This window comes from Aricia agestis, chromosome Z (assembly GCF_905147365.1).
Source record: "Aricia agestis chromosome Z, ilAriAges1.1, whole genome shotgun sequence".
Classification (NCBI taxonomy): Eukaryota; Metazoa; Arthropoda; class Insecta; order Lepidoptera; family Lycaenidae; genus Aricia; species Aricia agestis.
In genome coordinates, this window is record NC_056428.1 from 2,119,640 (window position 1) to 2,144,531 (window position 24,892).

The window sequence follows — 24,892 nt, forward strand, 5'->3', positions numbered from 1 at the left end:
GTAAGCACGGTAGACACGCTCTGCCAGTATTCATAAGTTTTACTGTATTTCAGGGTGATTAAACTGATGCTGGTAACCCTATTTCACTAAGCTGAATTGGCGGCAACCTGAGTTATTCACATTTATTGGGCCCCCGTTACGTTTTTCACGTTCACAAAACACTTTCACTCTTAATACCATAATTTTTTCACCACTCTGTAATGTTTTCGGCATGATTTTCTCACGAAATCGCAGTAAAACTTATGAATACTCGCAGAGCATGTCTGCCGTGTTTACGTTATTGACAGACAGTAATGCCAACATGACGGCAAAGGAACTATTCGATGAAACCAGACATGATACTTATAACTAGACAGCGCACCCAAAAACGATGTTTTCCTAAAATGAGTTCTATTTCTTTAACAATACGGCTCTAAGCGATAGCTTGCAAAAAGCGGTCCGAGCGAGAGCATTCCCGCTGGTTGTCCTTGTCTGACTTCTTGCCAGCTCACATACTTCTTTTGATAAAAATGTTAGAAAATGAAATACTCTTCTTTTTAATAATTTGCCAATACGAACGTTTCGTAAACTTGGAAACGTGTTTAAACGAAGTTGTACAGTTTTAATAATTAATAAATCAGTTGATTGTACTCGAAAGTATAATTCAAAACTGAGCAACAGTATCTGTGGTAATTAGATATTTTGGTACTGGTAATATTAAATGTAAGATGGCGATTTGCTTTGGTTGTTTGTTTGTTTTTCGTGTTTCAATTTGCAATACGAAAAAGTCCTTTTTCTTAATAAAGTTTATTATATTTTTATGAAAAACGGTGAATTATTGTCGTGTGAAAGGTGACAAGGTGCAATAATGAGTAGGTAGTTGCTATTTCTTCTACGGGAAAGTAAAAACAACAATCTTAATCTTTAGGGTAACCATGAATTTGAATTATTGGAGATGCACTAAATGGCATGAAAAGTATAAAGTAAGATAAGTAATTAATGAAGCTCTGGATTTCTTTTGAGTTGGTGCTAGCAAAATAAATCCTGGCTTTTATTTTTTACTTATACTATCGGAAACCGCCGCCTATACCGCCTATAATATATTACCGCTATTAGCTAGACTCGTTATCAATAACCAGATAACGCCCGGAATTCCGTTGCGCAAAAATTCGTTTATCGCGTGGGAACCGTACATTTTTCCGGATAATATCCTATCATTTCCCGGGACTCAAAGTATCTACATGCCACATTTCAGAAAAATCGGTTCGGTTTGAGCGATATATATATATATATATATATATATATATATATATATATATATATATATATATATATATATATATATATATATATATATATATATATATATATATGACATAAGTACATAATTATAATAAGGCTAAAGGTATGGATTTGAAGTACTCATAAAATCCTAAAGTATATTTCAATAATAATAAATAAGTAATAAAATTGAAATTAAATAAATATTTATGAGGGGCTCCTATACAAAACACAATTTACAAACTGTAGTATGGGAAACAATATTTTTCAACTTTGACTTTATAACGCTACGGATTCCTTCATGCGTGAGTCCAACTCGCACTTGGCCGATTATTTACTTTCAAATATATTAGGTACATACCTGTAGTTAGGTAGGATGGATATCAGAATACCTGAATTTATATAGTTAAGTAGTCTCATATTTTGCTGTTTGTTCATGGTCACCACATTAGAAAGAGACACACTACCACCGGGGGCCCTCTCACTCGGACCGTTTTTTGCGCCACAGTGCACAGTCTAGTTTTAAGTATCATGTCTCTGGATGAAACGCACTCTACAAAGCCGAGCGCCATATTATGAAAAAAAAATGTCAAAGTGACATTGATTAGTTTACGAATTACGATATGATTACCGATTACGACGCCATGCATTTGGTGATGCCGAAATTGGCAAAAAACTAAATTTTACTGCCGATAATGCCCTAATTTATCCGTTTTTTATGTAAAACAACCCGTGGTACCTACTTTAACTAAGTTATTCTGTGTAGAAACTTTTTAAATTAATTCAAAAGTTAACCTATTTTGTAAACGAAAGCTTCCTTTGAGTAAAATGGAAGATAGTTTAGGATTCGACGAGTTACGAGTAAACTTTAAGGTATAGTTTCAGTTTTTACAAACGAATAATGCATGCCAAGGTATGTTATGCAACATTTTTCAACTGTAGCCTTTCTTTTACAGAATGCTTTATCAAAAGCACTCGGGTCAAACGATGTCGATTTTCTGGACTCGTACTCGAGAAATGTCAACGATGGAGATCGCAAAGCTGCGATGGATCAAGCCTTTCGGGATAAACTTCTAGACCTGTTGGTCGAGGAACCAGACACCCTAGAAAACTACATACAGTTTTGCATAGAATGTTGTAGACACCATCTAGTAACTCCGACTATGCCTGTCGTTCTACTTGGAGACATATTCGATGCGCTTACCCTGAATAAGTGCGAGAAACTCTTTACATATGTGGAAAAAGGAGTTAACGTTTGGAGAGAAGAGCTGTTCTTTGGTGCTTGCAAGAATAACCTCTTAAGAATGTGCAATGACTTACTGAGGCGTCTTTCGCGATCTCAGAATACTGTGTTTTGTGGACGCATCCTGTTGTTCCTCGCCAAGTTTTTTCCGTTCTCGGAACGTTCTGGCCTTAATATTGTCTCCGAATTCAACTTGGAAAATGTTACTGAATTTGGTGGAGATAGCTCGAGCACTTTGAAAGATGCTTTAGATGAGGATTTAGTTATAACTGAAGATAAGAAGATTGCCATTGATTACAACCTGTATTGTAGGTTTTGGAGTCTACAGGATTTTTTCCGCAACCCAAATAATTGTTACAGTAAAATACAGTGGAAGACGTTTGTGGCAGTGAGTAGAGACCAATATTAAATTTCCTGATGGTGTGACTATGTATTTTTAATTTTTCTAAAATAACATTAGTCTTTAGTATTTCAATAAAGTTTATTTGCTTGTCTTACAGGTTATATAAATAGGTATTTTTTTTTATAACAAGCAGCAATTTTTCAACCTTATTTTGTTACATTGTTCTTAATGTAACTTTTTCTTTTAAAAACTAACCTCATTTTTCAGCACTCCGGCAGTGTATTATCAGCATTTTCATCCTACAAACTAGAAGCTGTTGAACTGCAAAAGTCAAAGCTTAACCGACTGAAACCAGTTGGCACTGATGTGGAAATGACAGAGAGTAAAGAACAGCACTACTTTGCTAAATTCCTCACAAACCAGAAACTTCTAGAACTCCAACTCTCTGATTCCAACTTTAGAAGATGTGTTTTAATTCAGTTTCTTATACTCTTCCAATACTTAACTTCTACTGTTAAGTTCAAAATGTAAGTCTAATTTTAAATCTACACTACTATTATAAAGAGGAAAGATTTGATTGTTTGTTTGTCTTGAATAGGCTCCGAAACTACTGGACCGATTTGAAAGATTCTTTTACCATTGGAATCCTACATTAATTCTGCTGAACATAGGCTAAATTTTATTTTGGAAAAAAATAGGGTTCCGTAAGATATTTGGGATTTTCGGATGCGAGGTGTAAAAAATCAACCAGAAATGTTACTTTTTTCGCGTACGCTGCTAAACTATAAAAGATAGAACCATAAAGTGTTCTAAGTAATTGTAGATCTTTTAAATATCTACAAAAAAGTCCGCGACACACTATACCTATGTTGAGTGAGGCACAATAACCATTTTTTTATTAAAAAATCTTGAAATGTTTTTGGACTACATTTAAATGCCTTTATTTTACTCATGGCATTAATTCTTATCAAAATAAATTATTTCATTACTAAGTACAGTTAATGTAGATAATATTTGGTCTTTGAATGATTAAAATTGGACATTTGGTTTTAATGTTATGCCGAAAATAAAATATTACGATTTCTGCTGCACGTTGCGAATTGGGCGTCGTCAAGGCGCGCCGCGCGGGTGTGCTCGCCCGGAGAGTCCACGTAAATATTAATTATTATTACCTCGATCATGGGAATCGCAGACACAATAGATTTATAATATAATAGTTATGCGACAGCCGGGTGCCGCTTCATTGATGGGATAATATTATAGTGCTTCATTAATTCATTTCGTTTAGTGTAAACCATTTTTATGTTCTGCTTAACATAAGGATTGAGTAAGAAATAAAGATTGAAAAAATATATTTAAAATCAATGTGCGAAGCCGGGGCGGGCCCTAGCGGCTATATAATATTCTTAAGAGGGTGACTAACCCAAAAAATCAAACATCATCCTTCTCATATTCACACGGTCTGTCTTTCATATGCCAGGTGAAAAAGGTCGACGCAGAATCATCGCCAAGTTAGTTTTTTCTTGATAACTCCATAAATATACAACATTTTTAAAAACCGCCAGGTTAGTGCCTGTGTAGGTGAGGCGTTTTACGCGCGAAGTGTATACGCGCGTTTCAATTTCTATTGCATCCAGATACGGTGTCTTACGCGCGTTTTTACGCTACAAACATAGGTTCGAAGTTATCACGCTCCAATCAAATACGTCGATTTGCGTATAGTACTGGACGCTGCAATGAAAGTATGGCACCCAAGTATCTGGACTCCCGCGTTTTACGGGCGAGTCGATAGTTCCGCTCATTGCAAGCTTAGGCATCTGGACGCGCCATAATATTATGTAGTATCTCGGGTACGTACGTAAAACGCGCGAGTCGCTTACTCGCTCGTAAAACGCCTCATCTGGACAAGCTCTAAGTATCTCAATGATAGAATTGTATATACATCAACTATTAACTTAGTTTAATGCACGCTTATGTCAATGTAATATGAAAAATTCGTGAAAATATTATAATGAAAAATTCATGATTTTTTTTTCGAGAAAATTTTAAGATATCGTGTTTTCGCTCAGATCAAATTCTTGGAAATAAAATTAGTAAATAGTATCTATGTTTAGAAAATTGAAAGAATTCGGGCCTTGTTTTCAAATAAAATCGTCAATTTTGGGTTAGTCGCCCCCTTAATCATAAAATTATCAAATTGTAGCAACAGAAACACAAAGAATTGAATAATGATAATCATTCATATAAGCAAAAAACATGATAGTGTAATTTTCTCATATCCACTATGTAACATGATCAAACATTGTCAACATGTCTGATCAAATTTCACAGCAAAGTAAAATTCAGAATACTTAGCAGTGTACTGCAGAGCTTTATCACCCTTTATATCTCACAATGTAATTTATTTTTAGGGCTCCCACACAAAATTGCGAATTTGCATCGCATTGTGATGCCAATTTTATTATGAATTTTGTCGCACATATTTGCGATGCGATGCGAATTTTCAGTTATGAGTGGGAGTCCTTACTTACAAACAATACAAAGTTATTGTCATTTACTTGCTATGTTGTCATAACCTCAATTTTGTTTTCTTAAGGGAGACTCAAGAGCTCAAATCTGATCAGTTGGATTGGGTGAAGGAGACAACATCACTTGTATACAAGTTGCTGGGAGAAACACCAATGGATGGCAAGAGGTTTGCCGAGTGTGTCAAGAGTATACTCAAGAGGGAAGAACATTGGAACAGCTGGAAAAATGATGGATGCCCAGGTCTGTAATAAGTTTAAAAATATGAAATTGTCTATTATTTTTTTTCCGCAAAAATGTACTTTTTCGCCGCGCGATAACAAAACGAATTTTGACAATACTAAGTTGTGGGCAACATCTAGTAAAGTCATATTTTTGACCATTACCGACTTACAGAAAAGAGGATGTTATATTATGTTCGTCTTTTTACTAAACAATAATTCCTTATTTAAGCTAGATATTTAAAATCCATTTCTCTCTAAACTCTATTTCAGAGTTCCAAAAACCGAAGCCGCCAGTACAGACAGAATCCACTGACGAGGTCAGACGAGCTAAGAAGAGACGCAGACCTGTTGGAGACATCATAAAAGAATACAAAGCACAAGATAAAGATTTCATGGGAAAGTATGTATTTTTTTAGTTATTACTTTAGTCACAATTAAATTAACTGCAAAGTTTTGGTGTTACTGTTTTTATTTTTTTTTTATTTTAGAATATTATTTATTAGAATATTCATGTCAATAACTAATAAGAGTAAAATATATGAAAAATACACTGGCTATCAGCGGTATTCAGATGAGCCTGTTACTAAAATCTTTTACTTTGCTGAAGAATTATAATAATAAAAACTAGCTATTGCTAGCGACTTTGTCCGCGTGGACTTTTGTTTATAGTTGTTCCCGTACATGGATTGAATTGTTTACGTGTAAATCATAAAAGTATATTGTGTGGGAATCACACATTTTTCCGAGACAAAAAGCATTCCCTTGTCCCGAGATTCAAATTAGTATCTCCATGCCAAAAAGCAAAATAGATCATAAAAGTTAATTGTGCGGGAACGGTACATTTTCCGGGACGAAAGGTATCCCTTGTCCTTTCCCGAGACTCAAAGTATCTCCATACCAAATTTCAGCAAAATCGGTCCAGCCATTTACGCGTGATGTCGTGACCAAGGGATATAATATGGATAGATAGCTAGATATAATAATATTTTGTTTTTCCAGCAATGAACTGACGAAGCTGTGGAACTTATGTCCTGACAACTTGGCTGCCTGCCGCACCAAAGAGAGGGACTTTATGCCGACCTTGGGTATGATCGCGCAAATATTTTTTATTAAACATAAAACACTTAAAACATCATGCTTAAATAGAATAGAGTTTGTCCCAACGCGTTAATATTAAACTCACACATCATTATCTAAAAACCTAAAATACAATAATTTTAATAGAAACTAGTTAGAAGTCGATCGCAACTGTACCGTTCCCTAGCTACTTACCGCGCACGGTTTTTTTAATGACGTATACTATGATTCATGAGCTTAAAAAAATTGCTATTATTTTACATTATAGAGAGCTACATGGTAGGGGGCGGAGACTCGCGTACATCTTGCGGGGGGTGGGGCTGGCGCGCTCTCCGCCTGCTCGCACGCCGCTCCCCCCACTTCTTCGTGCACACCAACAATCCGATTGGACGGTTGACGGACTACTTGGATGATATGGTATGTAAAAGTTACTAATAGTGAGTTTAAAAATTGTAACCTGACTGCGTAAAAATATATTATTTTGAATATGTATGTATTTGGAAACTAGCTTTACATACCGTACCGTAGTACATGAATCATAATTTTATAACCAACGATACCTTATAATTTATATCACTCTTGTATTATGTCTAATTATAATAACTAGTTTAGTAATTATTATGAGAGAACAGATGAACATCCATAGCCACATACATACAGGTCAAATATCTTTAAAGATCTTCTTTGACAAAAAAACCTAATCATTATATTATGCTAAAATTAAGTGTATATTCCATGTTGCATGTTTCAGGTGAAGCGTATATCTCGCGACATGGCCGCCAGCGCCGCCGCCGTCACCAATGGCGACGCCAACACTAACAACACCGATAAGGTCAAGCAGGTCAGAATAATATTATTTAACCCTTCGATCGTGGAAAAATGAGACAATAGAATTTCTATTGTGTCTCGGTCACCGGTAACCGTATGGCGCTTGATGAATAAAAGGACGGAGAGGAAATAAAAGGAATAAACTCCAAAATATTAACCATTAAAAAATGTTGTTGAATAGATAAATCCCTGTCAAGAAACAGACCCTACATGTTGTCTGCGACTTCGTTCATCCAAAATTAACTTGTCGTAAGCATGTCGTTCTCCAGCTACGAATAATAAAAACTAAGGAATCGTAACTCCCATACTATTACCGTTTAAAATTTGGTTCCTTTTGATCTGTCATGTAACGTCAGCCTAGTACCGCTCAAGGTCACCTAAATATTGCAAATGTATTGAAATGTGTACCTAAGGTACACTTTTTTGACAAGTATTGTGGAGCATGTTTTTTGACGGAGTTACTTTTCCTTAGTTTTTATTATTCGTAGTTCTCCAGTATAAAAACCATCATATCTTTCTCGGGACTTTTTTTTTTGCCTGCCATTGAAAGAAATTGCCTGTCATCTTTTTCAGGGTTCCGTACCCAAAGGGTAAAAACGGGACCCTATTACTAAGACTTTGATGTCTGTCTGTCCGTCTGTCTGTGTCCAGGCTGTATCTCAAGAACGGTGATAGCTAGATAGTTGAAATTTTGACGAATTATGTATTTCTGTTGCCGCTATAACAACAAATACTAAAAGCAAAATAAATATTTATATTTAAATATTTAATATCAATCCCATATTAAGTACATTTTTTTTGCCTAATTTTGCTCTTAAATGGTACGGAACCCTCCGTGCCCGAGTCCGACTCTCACTTGGCCAATTATTCTTAAAATTAAATGCATTCCTAAAGCAAAGTTTGTTCTAAGTTAAGTTTACAATTTCAGGAGCCGGCCGAAGAAGAAATTACTGAGGAACAGATGGAGGCGGATCTTATCAAAGAAGAGAATGACATAGATCAGGTGAGCTAATAATAATTGTTTTACTATAATTTACATACATCTATACTTAATATTATAAATGCGAAAGTATCTCTGTCTGTCTGTCTGTCTCGCTTTCACGCCAAAACTACCGAACCGATTGTAATGAAATTTTGTAAACAGATAGTCTAAAGCCTGAGAAAGGACATAGGCTACTTTTTTACTGGAAAAAAGCGTTCTAAGGGGGTGAAAATGCGTAAATTTGTTCAAATTAAGTTAGTTCCAAAAATTCATACTAGATGGCGCCGTGCGTCTCCTACATCGCGCTAATGCTTGCCCAAAAGTCTTTCTATAAGAGGTGTAGTGGTATTATGAATTATCTTACACTTGATTTTGGATATTTTTCGATTGTTGTCTTTTTTAAGTTATTTAATAAATCAGTACTTTATCTATGCAGTGACGTAACCTTAAAGTTTAAACCTATCAATGATAAATAGTTTATGGGCAAAGTTGTGTAATTGGGGGGCTAAATAAGCTTAAAAATTTGGCATAAAATGTAAAGTTTAATTTTAAAAAATGAAATATTATGTGCACACTGCACAGCTGTTTTGATTTAAGGGGTAGGTACCAGGGTTTTTTTTTATAAAAGCTTTTGACGCCAATTTTGTTGACATCGCGCGCTATAAACTGGAGTCCACGCGGACGAAGTCGCGGGCAACAGCTAGTATAATATAAATTAACTGTATAAATCGTTACTTCCTGGCTTTATTGTAATCGCGTAAAGGCAGCATTATTATTCAACTGAATATAATATTATATATTCAGTATTATATCATCTAACTTTTATCTCTTTTGATTAGTGTTAAGAAAAATCTATTTTTTTAGCTGAGATATTCAAAAATTTCGCAATCCTTAAAATGATGTAAATTTATATTTACAGGTGCCAGATTCTACAGCGGAAGATGAAGATAAAGAGTCGCGATCACGAGTGACAATGATAACGCCAACACAACTTGACACCCTCACCGCCAAGTTAGCGGACTGGAAGAAGCTCGCCGCCAAGTTAGGTTTCAAGCCGGACGAAATTCAGTTCTTCGAATCTGAAAACGCGACCGATGCTGCCAGAGCTAAGAACATGCTGCAGTTATGGTTTGATGATGATGAGGATGCGTCTGTTGAGAATCTTCTGTATATTATGGAAGGATTAAAAATGGTGGATGCCTGTGAAGCTTTAAAGAACGCTCAATGACGTAGTATTGAAAATAATAGCGCAAGGGGCCTAACATAAGATTAACTTCCGGTTGACTTATGTAACCCATAAAGGAGGACGGGCAAAAATGTGTGGGAAGTGTACCCACCACCAATAACTGTCAGTCGTCAGAGGTATCTCGTTATAAAGCTCTTTTCTTGGCTATCATTTGTTATTATGGGAGCCAGCCTCATATCATTGTGGGAAAAAATATAGCTAAAAGAAATCAATGAAAAAACGTTTATTCCAGATGTAAAAGTTAGCTAGCTATAACTTTTTTCCTACAGCGATATGAGGCTGGGCCCCCATAATAACAATTAATGCTAGTCACAAAAAAAAGCTTTCAAACGACATACGTCTCAGCGTTATTGGTCGCAGGTACATTTTGCCCATCCTCCTTTTTGAGGTAAGGGTAGGTTCCGAATTATAAGCAGTATACTACCCAGTACTCGTGACGTTTAGATTCGGAGACTGTAAGGGTAGGTTCCGAATTATAAGCAGTATACTACCCAGTACTCGTGACGTTTAGAATCGGAGACTGTTGATTTGTTCCGAAATATACGCCAGTGCTTTGACGTATACGACTTTGTTGTGGATGTCATTTTAAGCCTTCAGTCTCGAAATCAGCGGACAGCGGGGCGGGAGCTGGCGAGTTCCAATGAATAGATTTATATGGACAGGCCTCGAAAACAGTGGCGCGCGGCGTACTAGACGGCTTACCCATATAAATCTATACATTAGAACGCGCCGCCGCCACTCACGCCCCGCTGCCCGCTTATTTCGAGACTGAAGCCTAATACTTCACACTAGTCTCACTAATGGCACGCCAGTATATTAGCATCCGATTCATGAGCACTAAGTAGTATGCTGGGTTATATTTCGGAACACACGCGTACGTTTTCTGTTAGTCACTTTGGTTAGGGCCGGTTTTAACACTACCAGCGCCCTTTCTTCGGCGCCCATGATGCTGATAGTGCTGAAAAAATTTGGCGCCCCTTTTGTTTGGTTGAAAGTTAAGGTTGGGCAGTAGATGCCTCCTCAAAAAATATTGATAACAATAGGATGACATCTCATGGTTTTTTTTTTTTGTACAAATGTATGTTAATTTTATTTCACGTTGCGCGTCCTTTATAAAGATTTTGTAAGACATTGTGTAAACTGATTCTTTTGTTTTGTATTATGAGACAATTGATAAGTCTGAGACTAATTGTCAATTATGTCCAAGCATGAAATGAGTGGATAAGTCAAGACACCGACCGTGCAAATCCTACGAATATTTTTTATAAAATAAGGACCTTGATCGTTAAAGCATGGCTAATTATAAGGGGATTTAACATAATAAACAGGTAAATAAGTAATATACGTTTTTATTATATTCAATACCCACCTTTACACCTTATTCTAAGGCTTAGGCGCAAAAATATCTATCAATCTTAAACTAGCGTCGAACGGAGTCAGGTCTAATTTTATATGGGTATATAAAATGATGATAAAATAATGCCTGAATCCTTTCCAGGCAAGCTCAGCAATATAAATAAATATTATTTATATTAATCTATGAACTTGAAATAGTTAATACTTAATAATTTTTTTTAAATATACTTACTCTAAAAATAAGAAAATAAATTTCCCCTTAAAAATTCTAACTATTAAGTTATAACCTCAATATATTATACAATTTGCATGAAAATAAAAGCTTGTCGCGTGATTTGTAAATAATAAACTAGTAAGTGCCAATTTAACTGAGTAAACTGATACTATAGGATTTTTTTTATTTTATTAAAATAATTAAATATTGACAGATTGTTAAGTCTCGCGACAACAGAGTGTTAAGCTTTTATTATAATGCAAATTGTTTTTTAGTTAAATCTCTGACTAGATTTCTTAAGTCTGCTTGATTGTAGTTTGTTTTGTTTCAAGATTTTGTCAAAATCTGATTAACTTAATTCAAGTCTTTAAAGCCTATACTCAAGATGCATGTCGGTCTCAAGACGCGGTTCGGCTCTATAATTGGTCCAAATTTTGACAGCCAACCAATCACGGAGCCTGAACCGTGTCTTGAAACCGAGTTGCATCTTGAGTACTGACTATTTATACCGGCCTAAGAAATCGTACTTACTTAATTTTACGACTCAAAAATTAAATATCACTTAACAAAAATGGCCGGATTCAACCAGGCATTTTCTTATGCCCGGCTGGTTTTGACTTGACATAACAAGACACGACACGACAGGACACGACATGATTTTTCAATTTACTCTCAATGAGTCTTTTTAGTTTTTGTTTGATACCCATATTGCAGAAGTGCATTAAAAATAACTATATTCCCCTATCTTGAATGAGACGCCATATTGGATGTAGAATGACATTACATTCGTTTCCGAGGTACTCTCAATGAGCCCTTTCATTTGATACCCATATTGCAAAAGTGCATTACAAATAACTAGGTACCTCTATGTATGCTATATATGAGCCGCTATATACAATGTGTAACAAAAATAAGTGATAATACTTTAGGGTGTGTACGTGTTCCTTGTAGAGAGTTCACTGTGAAAGTAGCAGCGCTGAAAGACGAAATTTTTTTTTCACTTTTGTATGGGCAAGGGCCCGAGTGTCACGAGTTTCCCCATACAAAAGTGAAAAATTTTTTTGGTCTTTCAGCGCTGCTACTTTCACAGTGAACTCTATACAAGGAACACGTACACACCCTAAAGTATTATCACTTATTTTTGTTACACACTGTATTGGATGTAGTATGATTAGATTACATTCGTTTTCGAGTTACTCTCAAAAAGCCCTTTCTTTTAATATCCATATTATTGTAGAACTGTATAGAAAAAATATATAACTATTTCACCATCTTGGATGGTCGGCCATATTGGATTTAGAGTGATGTATAATATCATGCATTGTCATTTGTCATCCAAACTAAACGTGCATGCAAAATTTCAGCTCGATCGGTTTAATAAATCTAACTACTTCATTGAGTTCCAAAATTTCACCCGAACATACATACTTACATACATACAGAGCAAGTTAAATAAAAGCTTTTAAAAAATAAATATGTTTTCTAGATGAGTAAGTTCCAACGATCCGCGCTTCCGTGGCCCCGCCCACCGGCCCCGCCTACCGAGTTCGTTAACGTGCCAGTCCAGATATAATTAGAACTTGTTTGGTAAACTCCTAAAATTAGAAGTATTTTCAAACTTTTTTAGCTTCTAATAGGACCCTTATGTTAAGGACATAAGGATGTCTTTCGTGGAAACACCAAGATAGAATAAATATTTTACTGAATAATCTTGAATTATGAAAGCATATTATCAGTAGTGCTGCCACCTATTGATGGCTTTTGGTAACTGAAATATTGTGGTGATTAAAAAACACAGATTTTTCTGCATGGAAAAGATTACTGGTTTACTCTCGTGAAATTATTTAAAAACAATATTTGGAAAATTTATTACTTAAATATTGAAACGTTGTTCAGAAAGGTTTTCCTACTCTTAATTTTTTTAGTAACAAAACGTTGCACTATATTACTAGATATTATGTTCTAGTGCTCAGTAGCGGATTATCAGAAAGGCAAACTAGGCGCATGTCTAGGGGCGAGGGTACAGGGGCGCGCGGTTGCCTAGATGCTAGCCAATAGTACTTTCAACTGTAAATATGCAACTGCTAGTGCTAATTTATATTCATAAGCTGTTACTAACATTAAAGTAGGATGGAAATATTGGTACCGATTTGGAGGAAATGCGTATGTTACAGATTTATAAAACCATTAAACAATGTCGGCCGACTGAAATTATAACTTGCTCGCATTTCCTCATAGTGGTTGACTCAGCCGTGCCTAAAACAGAACTTATTGCCTACAAACTTTGTCCTACCGCCCGTACAGACGAAATTAACTACTATTTCTACGAGATAAAGTTTGCGGCCGCTGTATTTAGAAGTTTGCTCGCGGACCAAACAACCAATTTCAGGTGGCCCTTCCGACGTCTCCACTTCAGATCATCGGGAGATAATCCCGCGGCTCAGGGTATACTGGGCGCTTGTCACCGCGCGGTGTTTACCGAAAGGCGGAATAGGTGCACAGAATTAGTACGAATACGTCAATGGAAGGCAGCCCGCGACGGCGGCGCGCGCTTCAAATATTTATATTTTTATGATTCGATGCCGGGATAGAGTTATTAAAAATAGTGGCGTGTGCGCAGCGGATTTTGTGCAGTGGTGAGTTTTTTTGTTGCGTTTAGAGTTTTCACAGTATTTTTTGTGTTTTATAAATTTAACTTTAGGTACACTTTTGGGTGAGCTTAAAAAATAGGTAATTCATTAAATATAAATTGGTATTAATTTTAATAATAATAATAATATCTATGGACGCTTCACACCACGTCAGTCTGGCCCCGTGGTAAGTACCTGAAGGACTTGTGTTACGGGTACCAGACAACGGAAATATATTTAATACTTTTATACTATACATATATTTAAGATTTTTATTATATGATACACATATTTAATACACATCCATGACCCAGGAACTTTGAAAACTTTTTTGTTCCGTCGGCGGGATTCGAACCCGCGACCCCCGGCTTGAGCTACCGACAGCCCACCCACTGAGCCACAGAGGTCGTCAAATTAATGATACAAAAATATTTATTTTGAAATTAATTTTCATTGTAATATGTAGAGTACCTAGTACCTACCTAAAATTAAGCCTGAATATTCAAAAAAATCTTAAAAGCGTCTAAAAGTCACAAAATTTAGGTACAACCAGCCGAAGAAGCTTGTGAAGAAATATTAGATAACTTATTTTGATACATCATAATATAAACTTTATAGTAAGCTAATCTACGAAAAGCTCATAATTATTACTTTTAGTTAACTACCTAGTAGGTACCTACTGAAAGTTATGCGTTTTTTAAATGTTGTTGAACTTTTAATTAATTTCTTTACAATATTATATTAGGTAATAATTTGTGCTAACAAAAACCTAACTTTCTAAACTGTCTGCCAACATTAATAAAAAAATAAGGTGGAAAATTATTCTTTTAACTTTTACAGCGCGCTAATGCGTTTACCGTGTACTGTAAACTGCAAAGAAAACCATTATTAATATCTACATCGTTAAACGCGGTGTCTCTGTTCGACGAACACAATAAAATATTTTACGATTTCCTGAATTTACTTATTATAGTTTACGACGCACGCGTAATTATGCTATTGTGCGTTACTGGTGTTAAAACCAACATTTCAAATAGCTGGATAGCTTTATAACAATTATTTTGATCTCTGATTTAATTAAGATTAATTTGATGAAAGTAAAATGTAAGAGTAAGGAGAATATTTTTTATAATCACTAATTACAAACCTAGTAAAGATCAGTGGCATAGCAAGGCTTATGAGTTATGGGGCAATATACCAACATTGATTGGTGGGTTAGGGTGAAAAAAAAAACAATAAGTATGATTTTTTTACATTCTAATAAAGTTTGATTTTTTTGTAACTTTTTGGAGTTCCTTAGCCCAGGGGCCTCTTAAAGATACTTAATAGCTGTACAATTGAATAACCGTAAAATTTCCGTCAGATTTTTTTAAAATTTAAATTAGTGCTGATACACACTCATAGGACTCATAGCATGTGTAAGGTGTCTAGTGTCTACCTAACTAATCTACTACTACTAAATAAACTAACTTACTAAGTAATATTAATCATATTTATAATATTTAATAGGTAGGTATGCATAAAAATTTAAAAAAGTGTGAAAGTCGGACTGTCTATAAATTTTGCGCGAACGGAGTTTCAGGCATCATCTAGGTATATATACTAGTTAGTTCTAGTACTTGTACTATTATCTATTCTGTGGTTCTAGTTCGTTTTAGTTCTAGTAGATACCTAGGTTGTAAAATTACACAGGAGTGTGGACTACGAGTCAGAACTGCACAGGATTTATTACAAAACATTCTATGCAAGAATTAACAAATATCCAAAAATAATTTACTTTTGAACTCAAATAAAACAAAATGTTTAAAATTTATCTTGCCAAATGTGAGACAAGTACAAACCAATGTACTATTAAATGATGAGAAAATGAATTTAGTAGACACCACCGTATTCCTAGGCCTAACGCTGGATTCTAAGTTACAATGGGGTCCATATATTGCAAAACTGGCAGATAAGCTTAGTTCTGCAGCATATGCTGTTAAAAAAATTCGTGAAATCACTGATGTAGGGACCGCGCGATTAGTTTACTTTAGCTACTTTCATAGCATAATGTCTTACGGCATCCTCTTGTGGGGAAACGCGGCGGACATTAATACAATATTTGTGCTGCAGAAGCAAGCTATTCGTTCTATTTATAAGATGTCGTCTTTTGAATCTCTAAGAGAAAAATTTAAAGAAATAAGAATTCTGACCGTCGCATCTCAATACATCTTGGAAAATCTCTTATATGTTAGAAAGAACATAAATATTTTTAAAAAGAAAAGTGATAATCATAATGTAAATACTAGAAATAAGAACAAGTTAGCAATACCAATGTTCAGACTAGCCAAAATAAGCAAATCCTTTAAAGGCCAATGTATACGCCTATACAATAAAATCCCAGAAAATGTTCAAAATCTACCTTTAGATAAATTTAAAAAAGCAGTTAAAGAACGTTTGTGTGCTAAAGCGTATTATAAAGTCAATGACTTCATCCAGGACAGCACACCTTGGGAATAGGGTGGCTCCATGCAGGTTACTTTTCTTTTATTTTTGTTACATAGCTGTAAGCCATAACTTTGTAATTTTCCATTTTTTTAGTAAAAGATGGCCCCGTGCGAGTTTCTTACGCCGGTTCTTCTCGGCGGGGTAGTTCCCCAATCGGTGGTAGGCAACGTAGTTTCTTCGTTCGACTTTCAAAAGGTGTATCATGATACCCATTTTGAATAAAAATATATTATATCTTAATAAAATCCAGCCAGGTGTTTTAGTTTTAGAATAAAAGATCTAGGTTTATAGCCGTGTGACGTGGCCTCTGATTCAGTCTGCAAGTTATATTGGTGCAGAAATCCGGAAAGCTGAAAATATATTTTTCTATTAAATAATTAATAATACAAGCAGACGCATCGCCTGATGTATCTTTTATCGTCACCTCGTGACGGTGAGACGGTGCGTTCAGCGCGTTCGGTGCTTGTGTGCTGATAAATGTGCGATCACCTTTATGGATCATCTTTCTTGTTACAAAATTTTCTTGTAGAGTGTTGTTGAAAGTTGAAAAAAACATTTTTTCCAAGTTTGGTTAGGGAAACTTGGAAAAAAAATGTTTTTTTCAACTTGGGAATCGAACCCACGACTCGGACCAGTGGTTGGACCAAGAAAATTTTGTAACAAGAAAGATGATTCATAAAGGTGATCGCACATTTATCAGCACGCACTCGCCGGACGCGCTGAACGCACCGTCTTTTAAGGTTCGTTATATAAAAAACTAGCTGTTGCCCGTGGACTTCGGTTTATAGCGCGCGATGTCAACAAAATTGGTGCCAAAAGCTTTTATAAAAAAACCCCTGGTACCACTTAAATCAAAACAGCTGTCCAGTGTGTACATAATATTTCATTTTTTTAAATTAAACTTTATATTTTATGCCAAACTTAAAGCTTATTTAGGCCCATAATTACACAACTATACCCATAAACTATTTATATCATTGATAGGTTTAACTTTTACGGTGACGACACTGCATAGAAAAAGTGTTATTTAATAACGTAAGAAAGTAATAACAATCGAAAAAAAAAAACGAAACTTCGAATGTAAGATGATACCACCTCTTATAGAAAGAAGTCTGGGCAAGCGTCACTGCGATGTAGGAGACACACGGCGCCATCTATTATTAATTTTTGGAACTAACTTAATTTGAACAAATTTACGCATTTTCACTCCCTTACAACCCTTTTTTCCAGTAAAAAAGTAGCCTATGTCCTTTCTCAGGCTTTAGACTATCTGTATACAAAATTTCATTACAATCGGTTCGGTAGTTTTGGCGTGAAAGCGAGACAGACAGACAGACAGAGATACTTTCGCATTTATAATATTAGTATAGATGATGGTAAACCTCGCACATTCGTCCGCACCATACGCGCCGCATTTCGTGTACTATGCATAGTGCGTTCGACGCGCACGGTGCCAACAAAATATTATGTGCGATCAGCATAAGCGTATAAAAATGAGTTAAAAATCAATCCCGCGCCTAGGCATACGTCGTCTCATAGATAAATGATAATACAATCGTCGTCCGTCGATGTCCCATGACTGCCAATGGCTTATTAGACTGAAGGAACAAAACAGTTTAATTTTAAGTTGTGCTCACACTTTAGCACTGTGTATGAAAGCTGTTATTACAGAGCAACAAGTAAAAAGTAATTTATATTTCATTTTTATATTTCATTCTTTATATTAAGTACTTAGATCACATTAATTACCGTACTTCTTAACGCTACTGTCTACTCCACTGACTGAGCGACAACACCCCATAAATAAGGCGGCGCGACGCGAAGTAAGATTAACACCACCGCACATATTATTTATATTTATCAGACTATTTCCTCATCTTATGAAAGTAGGTTATTATTTAAAAATCGTCTAGAGTATTATTATGATTTATATTAATAATATTTTTATAAGCATTCCTTCGGCGTGACTAGGTAAGCGAAGATTTAATGTGCCAAAATTTATAAAGGTAGCAAAATGTTAGACACGTGTAGGTAAACTCGTGTAAATCTATATTAACAAATGGTTCCCAAAACTTTACAAAAACCTAATGTACCCAGTGCCGTAAATAGGGCGGTGCCACCGGTGCCCAGGCACAGGGCGTAGACTCTGGGGGGGCGCAAGAATGGCCAGACAGATCCTTATTTTTCGAATTGCTCCCGATAAGTTCCCGCTGCACCCCAAAGATGTTCCCCAATGTATTAAAAAAATATCCACAGTCGAACATAATATAACCTCCTCCTTTTTGGAAGTCGGTTAAAAAACAAAGGTGCAGTTATATATAGAAGCTCGCACAGGGCGCAAAAAAGGCTATTTACGGCACTGAATGTACCCACCCTATCTAGGTATGATACCTTGAGTTGATAGAGGGAAATCCTTTTGAATTGTTGCAACTTACAAACATTAATGTATTTTGGCAGTTAGTTTAACCTACTTCGCTATAACGAACAAAATTTGCAATCTACAATACTTATAGAAAAGTAAAACAGTTTATTATAATATCATGCATTTAGTGTAATAGGTGTTTGAGTATTACTAAATTTCAGCGCCCCGCTTTTCGTTAACCATGTCTTATTTTTGTAAATTGGAACACCAGACAGAATTGTAAACATCTTGCCGATCTCAAATCGCCCAACGTAAATTACGCGAGGAATATTCATTGGTTTTGGCGCCGAAATCCATTTTAGGGTTCCTTACTCAAAGGGTATATACTCTGTACTATTAGGGTTCCATATAAGTAGTAGAAAATATACACTTAGGGTGAAGCCAAACGAGCGTAATTGAGTCATGACTCATGAGTTGCAGAATTTCGGTCGCGTAAATATCTTTTCATACAAATCATGACTCACAAAATAACGCTCGTGTGAATCAAACGGAGGACTTTTATATGAAACTGAATGCAGTAGAATTTCTGTCAGCCGAAATTCTGCGACTCACAACTCAAAAATTACGCTCGTTTGGCTTCGCCCTTACTTATAGACAGATTACAAACAGACTTTGACTCCACGTTTTATCTGTAAATTCGTTCTTTATTTAGTCTGTGGCGTCAAAGGCGCGGCCCTTAAAGCAGTTTTGACGCGGGAGCCATATAGCACCCTATTCTTTGCTACGCCACTGACACTCCCCTAGAATTCTGGGATCAAAAACCATATTAAGTATATGCCTTTCTTTTTGTCCTACTGCAAAAAACCTTGATTATCTGTGCGAGTGCGAGTCGAACTCGCGCACGAAGGGTTCCTTACCGTTATAGAGGAAAAATAGGCGAAAAATTGTGTTTTTGTATGGGTTTTTTCTTAATTTTATTTTAATATTATTCTTAAATATTGAAGTAGACATATAACTAAGACTTTTGTGAAAATATCAAGTGCCTACCAGTTGCCAATCATATTGATATCGAGCAAAAAAGGCCAAAAAATCACGTTTGTTGGAGGCCCCTTTTAATATTAATTTTATTTTGTTATTAGTATTTGTTGTTATAGCGGCAACAGATATACACAATCTGTAAAAATTTCAGAACTCTAACTATAGCAGTTCTTGAGATACAGACAGACGGACAGACAGACATCGAAGTCTCATGAATAGGGTCCCGTTTTCACCGTTTGGGTACGGAACCCTAATAAGGATAGGTATTATGTATTAAGTATGTAGTTAGTTGTTAATTATATTTTCTCATTTTAATAATATTTTTCTATGGTAAGTAATATAATTTAATTCTAATTTACGTCGACACTAACGTATAGGAAGTTTCAAATCATTCATTAAAACTAGTTGCCATTAACATTTCTGAAAGCACTAACATTTATGAAATTACTAATGTGCTATCATGGACTGTCATAATAATGGAGCTATCCCCACGAATTAAGAGTTCAATATTCATTCAGGCTTGGCAGTGGGCATGGCGACGCGCCAAGTGCCAACTCACCACGTTACTGTTTGCTTTTATTTCCACCGTACCGACACTTGGAAAAACATGTCAGCGAGTCAAGTTTAATGGTCTTAAATTAAGTTTAAGTACATTTAATAAAACCTAAAAATTATTTACGCAGCGCAACGGAGGGTTTCAGAAAAATGTAAAGGGCCCGAAAAAATTTTGACACGGGACCCGTAAAGCTACGCTACGCCACTGTTCCAAAATCATTTTTATTACGCCCGCCCGCGCAATGGCGGGCGGGACCGGCAATAAATGAACACTTTTTTTAATGTTTTTTAGATAAAGATTAAAGGCTATATTTTCGTAAAACCTATAACCACTTATACCTAGTATAGCCTAGTAAACGAATGCCCAAATTGGGGGTCTGCTTGGAAAAGTCGAAAGCAGAAATTTTAACTTTGGTGCTTTGTTTAGAGTAGTTAGGAGATAAACATACAAAAAGTCCTGACCCCTCCGAGGTGAGCGGGGGGGGGGGGGGGGGGGCACACTCAACGATGCTTCGTACGAAATTCTCTTCTACTACATAGTAAAAACTAATTAAATGGTGCAATAATACAGGGTGTTTTATTTTTCTTAAGAAATAAAAAAAAACACTCTTTATTATTGCATCATGCGCTACTTTTGCTAATTATAAACAATTTCTCCAAAGTGATATTAAGCGAAAAAATCAGGCAAAGGTTCGATATTCAACATTTAATTGTTTATTGTATGAGAAAAATCAAGTTTGTTGTATGAGAGCCCCCCTAAAATATTTAATTTATTTTGTTTTTAGTATTTATTGTTATAGTGGCAACAGAAATACATAATCTCTGAAAATTTCAACTCTCTAGCTATTATCGTTCTTGAGTTACAGCCTGGAGACAGACAGACGCACATACAGAAGGACAGACAGACGGACAGACAGACAGACATACAGACGGACAGACAGATGGACAGACAGACGGTCAGGAAGACGGACAAACGTCAAAGTCTCAGTAATAGATTCCCGTCCCGTTTTTACCCTTTGGGTACGAAACCCTAAAAAACACACTTTTGAAAATCGGCCAATTTTAGAAGCTCATAGCGAGGCAACGATTGGAGATAGATACAAAGTGTACAGGACAAAGTTGTAGAGAATTTAATTAGATTTTATCATGTAGTATAAGAGAATTTCGTACGACGCACCGTTTATGATGAGTAAGCAAAAAGCCAAAAAACGGGACCCTCCTTGCCCCCCCCCCCCCCCCCCCCCCATCGAGCTCACCTCGGAGGGGTCAGGACTTTTTGTATGTTTATCTCCTAACTAGTCTAAGACCCAATTTCACCAACCTCTGTTTGTTAAATCCTAACATGGCATTACTTAACGGATCTTAGAAAATTAAACAGACTGACCAGGAAGGAATACTGATGGTCCGGGAGCTGTCAATCTCAAAAGTTCCCTCATAGCGTGCATGGTTTTTTTCTTGAAAATAGATAGTTTATAACTATGGGAACTTGAAACGCTCGGTTTGCGGGGATTTGCAAAAAAAGAAAAAAAAAAGTGAATAAATGTTTTGCCCTCACCATGTGCACTGGTTTGCCTAAAGTGTTGATTAAAAATTTCTTTACCTTTCAGGAAAAATTACGCAAACCAATATTTTTGGCCGAATGAGAGTCAGGCAAGCCTTCTTCTTAAGTGTGTGATGAGAGAGGTCAGTTTTCCCTCATTACGTAACAGGATTTTTTTAATTTGTTCCTTGCAATGTCTACTTCCCCTGATGGTCTCGGGCTAAGAATAGGACCACCCCATCTCTAACCTATGGGTGTCGTAGGAAGGACATTGGTCAGATAAGAGGACAAACATCTTCCTCTGCCGTTTAGGCGCCGGCTACCGTTCCATGGCGGTATAACCATGACGAATCCTGGAATAACTCTCGATTCCGGTCACTTGCTCTACATTCGAGAAGGACATCAACCATCCCAAGGTGGCGTTGGTTTTATAGTCCACAAATCAACAAGAGTGGCATACCTTGTGCTAAAGGTTACCTGATCGATACTAGCTTAACGGCCGTTCCCAATATTTGATCTATCTCTGGTTTTGCCCTACTAGAGATAGGAATAGCTCACAATTGACGTAAAATATATGTCTCTAATGTCTAATGTGAGTTATTCCTATCTCTAGTAGGGCCAAACCAGAGATAGATCAAATATTGGGAACCGCCGTTAGTCAGTTAATCCAAGTGTATTATACATGTGTGATATTGATCACATACACATCTCTGAAGTCTGAATATATGACGTTTCGTCCGGTATCAAACCTATTGAGGTTTAATACCGGAAGTGATCACGGACTGGTAAGAGGCAGCCTGAGTGTAAACGTCAGTTTAGAGCGAGCACATTTAGTGAGGTCAACTCTAAGAAATGCACGGCCCCAGGTCAAAGCTGGTTGCGAGAGCTTCCAGCTAGAATTGCAAAATCGATTCGCCATGTTGGAAACCACAAAGGACATAGACACAGTATAGTAATATGACATATCCCTACAGTAGTGAAACGAATGTACTTGCACAGAGCAACGTAGGGGTACCCGCGGGGAAGCGGGCGGCGCGGACCCGTGTATACAAACTCGCGGAGTTTGTATACCTGCGCGCACAGGGGTGACGTTAGCGCGTTGTCTACGAATTTTGTGTTGTAAAACGATAACTTATCTTATAAACAATGGGATATGGGATATTATAATAAAATATGTTCAATGTACGGACGTAAATCTGATTCAAAAACAAAAAGGATTTAAATTTTCACAAATATTGGATCACAGTTTACACTAATATTGTGTTAGCCTTGGCGGCTGTACCGGTCTGTACACCTTACACGCTGATAATGATGATTGATTATAGAAACAGCCGTAAAATGATAACTGTTTATTGATACACTAACATAGGTACAGTGATATAAGAAGTGATATAAGAGTAATGATATAAGAATAAGTGATCGCGTATTATAGCAGACACATTTTATATACACAAAGATAATGATGAGTATAACAAAAATTAAAACTTTACGAAATCTTTCAAATATTGAGATATTTACTAAATTGATAAACTAATTATTATGCTGACCTCGGAATGTGCGATGATAGCATCGTACATATTCCCGGCCGCGAGATGAAGATAAAAAAAAGAAAAACTTTTTGAAAAATTAAATTAAGTGAGATCAAATTTAAATGAAATGAAATTAAATGCGATCAAATTCAAATGCTGTAGGGACGTTAACTGTAGCGTAGTGGCTTGTTGTATCCTGTTTGGTTCCTTGGTGATGCTGATGAGATGAATGCCGTTGCTCGGGAGCGCGAGATCCACAAGGCTGAGGCTCGCTGGATGATTTTGGGGGCGGTGTCGGCTGCCTTTGCATCTTTTATTTGCATCTCTGTTTTATTGTTTACGTTGTAAGAAGTGTAACAAGGAGAGAAACTATATAGAATAAATTAAAAATCTGTCAAATACCCTGTTACATACTAATTAGTACCTACCTAGCTAGGTACACATACGAAGTGTAACATTTTGTCCTTTGGACCGCCCTTACCGTGCACGTAATAAGAGTTTTGAAATGCTTCTGTTACACCTGACGTGTGATTAATTTTTGGATATTTTATATATTCGAAATTTCGAATACGTCTTTATTATTTTAATCTTTCGATCGTGATTCATGGATCCTTGGAAATCTATTGTTATTCTATTGTGTCTCGCTTACCGGTGAGCTTATGGGGCTTGATGGGTTATTAAATTTTTAAATAGAGAACTAAAATCATCTAAAAATAAAGTTTCATGTAAATATCCGGCAGTACGACATAATATGTAAATTTAACACGCTGATTGAACATTTGCATTACAAGCACAATATTTTTTTTTTTTTTATTTCCCGTTCCGTGGCAATCCTGGCATATCTGCTCGGTATCTACATCGGTGGCGGCATCGTGCGACATCAAAGGCAGAGTAGACAGAATTATAAGCCGTTTCGTTACTGTAGGGACTATTGCTATACTGTGACATAGACCACGCCGCCAACAGTCTGACTCGTGTCATCTGCGAGGTGGGTTGTAAATACTTTCCCCCGAAGACCTAAGTCTATGCTCACCAGCGAGACTCTGGAACTAATGAGGAAAAGAGTACTTCCAAAATCCAAAGTAAAACCAATTTATTGAAATTCAAGCATAAAACATTCAGCATCTCCGTAGTATTTACAAATATGACTTTTATTTGAAACACACGCCAATAGATCGACAATATCATAAACTACATATTTCACGTTTTAATTTTTTAGGTCAATTTTGAACTAAGTTAAGTAAAAAAATAGGGTTTTTTCGTCAAGGTCGTTAGCTCGGGGGACGGCTTTAATCTTAGGAAAGAATAAATTCAACTAAAAAGCTAGTTTTTAGAAGGTATGGGTGAGGATTGTGGTGTGTGTGAGTGGGCGGAGCGAGCGATATCGCGAACGGTTCTAACCGGTATTTTGAGCAGTGAGCGATTTTATTTGCTCTTAGAACAAAACAAGAA

The 24,892-nt window shown here is 36.2% G+C and overlaps 1 protein-coding gene across 2 annotated transcripts; it reads left to right on the plus strand.

The window, feature by feature from the left end:
* The first annotated feature begins 1,899 nt into the window (after nt 1-1,899).
* LOC121739016 (THO complex subunit 1) lies at nt 1,900-11,069 on the plus strand. 2 transcript variants are annotated; one of them, XR_006037379.1, is made up of 11 exons: nt 1,900-2,133; nt 2,217-2,891; nt 3,114-3,373; nt 5,443-5,615; nt 5,867-5,996; nt 6,596-6,681; nt 6,942-7,090; nt 7,425-7,514; nt 8,430-8,504; nt 9,403-10,127; nt 10,195-11,069. XR_006037379.1 is itself a non-coding variant. In XM_042131321.1 (10 exons), the coding sequence occupies exons 1-10, from the start codon at nt 2,089-2,091 to the stop codon at nt 9,709-9,711; spliced, it is 1,992 nt and encodes a 663-aa protein (XP_041987255.1). In that variant the 5' UTR covers nt 1,900-2,088; the 3' UTR covers nt 9,712-11,069. The 2 variants fall into 2 exon arrangements, 1 of the variants encoding a protein (XP_041987255.1); XM_042131321.1 differs by having other exon boundaries at nt 9,403-11,069.
* The last annotated feature ends 13,823 nt before the right edge of the window (nt 11,070-24,892 follow it).

Coding starts and splice junctions, on each gene's coding strand:
- LOC121739016 (XM_042131321.1), top strand. CDS start 2,089: ATGGAAGATAGTTTAGGATTCGACGAGTTACGAGTAAACTTTAAG. Junction 6,682..6,941: donor GGACTTTATGCCGACCTTGG/GTATGATCGCGC, acceptor TTTACATTATAG/AGAGCTACATGGTAGGGGGC. Junction 7,515..8,429: donor ACACCGATAAGGTCAAGCAG/GTCAGAATAATA, acceptor TTACAATTTCAG/GAGCCGGCCGAAGAAGAAAT.